The 2,069-nt window shown below is 54.7% G+C and overlaps 2 protein-coding genes across 2 annotated transcripts; both read left to right on the forward strand.

Moving 5' to 3' along the window:
- Positions 1 to 82: 82 nt before the first annotated feature.
- Positions 83 to 934, forward strand: DQ04_06801000 (hypothetical protein; the record flags this gene model as incomplete). The annotated part of the gene is made up of 1 exon (XM_009314874.1): positions 83 to 934. One exon carries the CDS (start codon positions 83 to 85, stop codon positions 932 to 934), a length of 852 nt encoding a protein of 283 aa, XP_009313149.1.
- A 348-nt stretch (positions 935 to 1,282) lies between these two features.
- Positions 1,283 to 1,954, forward strand: DQ04_06801010 (DnaJ chaperone protein; the record flags this gene model as incomplete). Its single annotated transcript, XM_009314875.1, has 1 exon — positions 1,283 to 1,954. One exon carries the CDS (start codon positions 1,283 to 1,285, stop codon positions 1,952 to 1,954), a length of 672 nt encoding a protein of 223 aa, XP_009313150.1.
- Positions 1,955 to 2,069: the final 115 nt, after the last annotated feature.

The following is a 2,069-nucleotide window of genomic DNA, read 5'->3' on the forward strand; positions in this document are numbered from 1 at the left end:
GCGAACGAGACACGGGAATATATTTTTGGAGCATATAAGAGCGAAAGAGCCCATACATTCAACGTTCGCCCACTGTAATTCGATGAGCGAAGGTGGCAGGTCTGGGCGGGAGATGCCGAATTGCGTGGAGTGGAGCACCGGCGAGTACGACGCGCAAGGAGGATACACCGCCACCACAATCCGCATCGAGACATGCGGCTCCGACGCCGGCAGTAGCAGGCGCAGCAGCAGAAAGACCACAAGCACAGTCCGCCGCCGCAAGAAAAAGAAACTGATGCAGCAGCACCAGCAGATGTGGTTCGCCACCGCCGAGGAAGATTTCTTCCCGCCGACCACCACGCGGCAGGCATCATCATCGGCGGGAAAGGCACGCTGTGCGGTCAAGACGCCGTTCGCCACTAGCTCCGCTGGAGCACCGTACAATAAGAAACTTCGTAAGAAGAACATGCAGAGACAGCCGAACCACCTCTCATTTGGTGCCACGATGGCAACAGCAACACCCACAACAACGGCAACGGCGACGACAACCGTTGAAGCGGAGCGGAGCTCGCCATCCTTCTTTATCTCCGCAATGCACCGCGCTGTGGCGGAGGCAACAACGCCATGGGACACCACCGCCGGGCCGGGGTCAACGCGGTATCAGTTCTTTGGTCATGGTGGCCTCTCCGCAAATGTTCCTCGCGCTGTGCTAGGAGGCAAACGTGGCACGAACAATGAGGCTGACGACGACTGCCCACTGTCGACGAATTCGCGGAAGCATGAAAGATCGGCTGTTGGAGGCGGAAGCTACGTGCTGGCGCCACTGCGATCGCCCTCAGTGCTCCCGCCGCTTCAGTTGCTGCCCGCCAGCAAGGCAGAAGTCAACAGCGACGTGCTGGAGCGGTGTTTTTTAGAGGCACAATTAGGCGATGATGACAACTTCTCGCTTTTGTAGGCAGGAGAAAGAGAAAAAAAAAATTTTTTCTTCTGTTGTACTGCCATATATATATATATATATATGTATATATTGGTGGTGTTGAGATGGGTTGCCGTGGAACTGTCGAATAAATGAAGAGATGGAGGATATAAAGATTTGAACAGCCCGCCTGAGGGCTGTGTTACCTGTTCTTTGATCTGTTATCTATTCTGCTCACGGGAGCGATGCTGTGTGTGTCTCTGTCTGTGTCGATGTTTCTCTGCGTATGCGAGCGAGAAATGTTTCTTCCTTCACTACTCTACATATCCAATATGCAATGTATACCACGTGCAGGGTGCAGAAGAGGCACGGGTGGCCCATTCAGCAATGCAGTCCGCCCCTGCGCACGTGCAGAAGGACACAATCCTGCACTTGACGTACTATGAGATTTTCTCCTGCGATCCGGCGGCGCAGAGCATAGACCTGGATTCCGTGCAGCGCGCCTACCGCCGCTTCGCGCTTCTGTTCCACCCCGACAAGGATCCCTCGCCGGCAGCGCGAGAGGCGTTTGAGCGGGTGAAGCTCGCCGCAGAGACCCTCACTGACCCGCTCAAACGCCGAGAATACGACGAGGATTTGCAGCAGGCCCAGCGGCGGCTGCACAGCGACACCACCACAGCGGTGCAGCAACAGAAGCGGGAAGAAATGGAGGAAGAGGCACGCGTCGCCGATATGATACTTAGGCAAAAGGAGGCTGAAACGGCAGCAAAGGCAGCGGCAACGCGCAAAGAGGAGGCAGAGAAAGAAGCAGCAGCAAGGCAGATGCTGCACGAACTAACAGAGTCCTTGACAACTCCATTTAAACAGATGGAGGCTGTGCTGGTGCATGAGTGGGACATTGACGAGGAACTGCTACAGATGAAAAAGAAGGAGGTCGAATCTCTCCTTCAGATGCTACGTGAGTATGAAGATAGCCGTGGCGTGTATCGAGGAGCAGATGCCGTGCATGCATCTGGAGCGAAACGCAGACGAAACGATGAAGCGGAAGGAGAGGTGTAACATTGTGAGCTGGTTGCCTTTTAAGGTGAGTTCGTCCCGCCATTGAATCTCTACTCCAGAGTGAATGGCTTGCTTCCAATGGTACGCAGTGGTGTTGGTTTCTTACTTTGTCTGC

The sequence above is a fragment of the Trypanosoma grayi genome, assembly GCF_000691245.1.
Source record: "Trypanosoma grayi strain ANR4 Tgr_680_V1, whole genome shotgun sequence".
Classification (NCBI taxonomy): domain Eukaryota; phylum Euglenozoa; class Kinetoplastea; order Trypanosomatida; family Trypanosomatidae; genus Trypanosoma; species Trypanosoma grayi.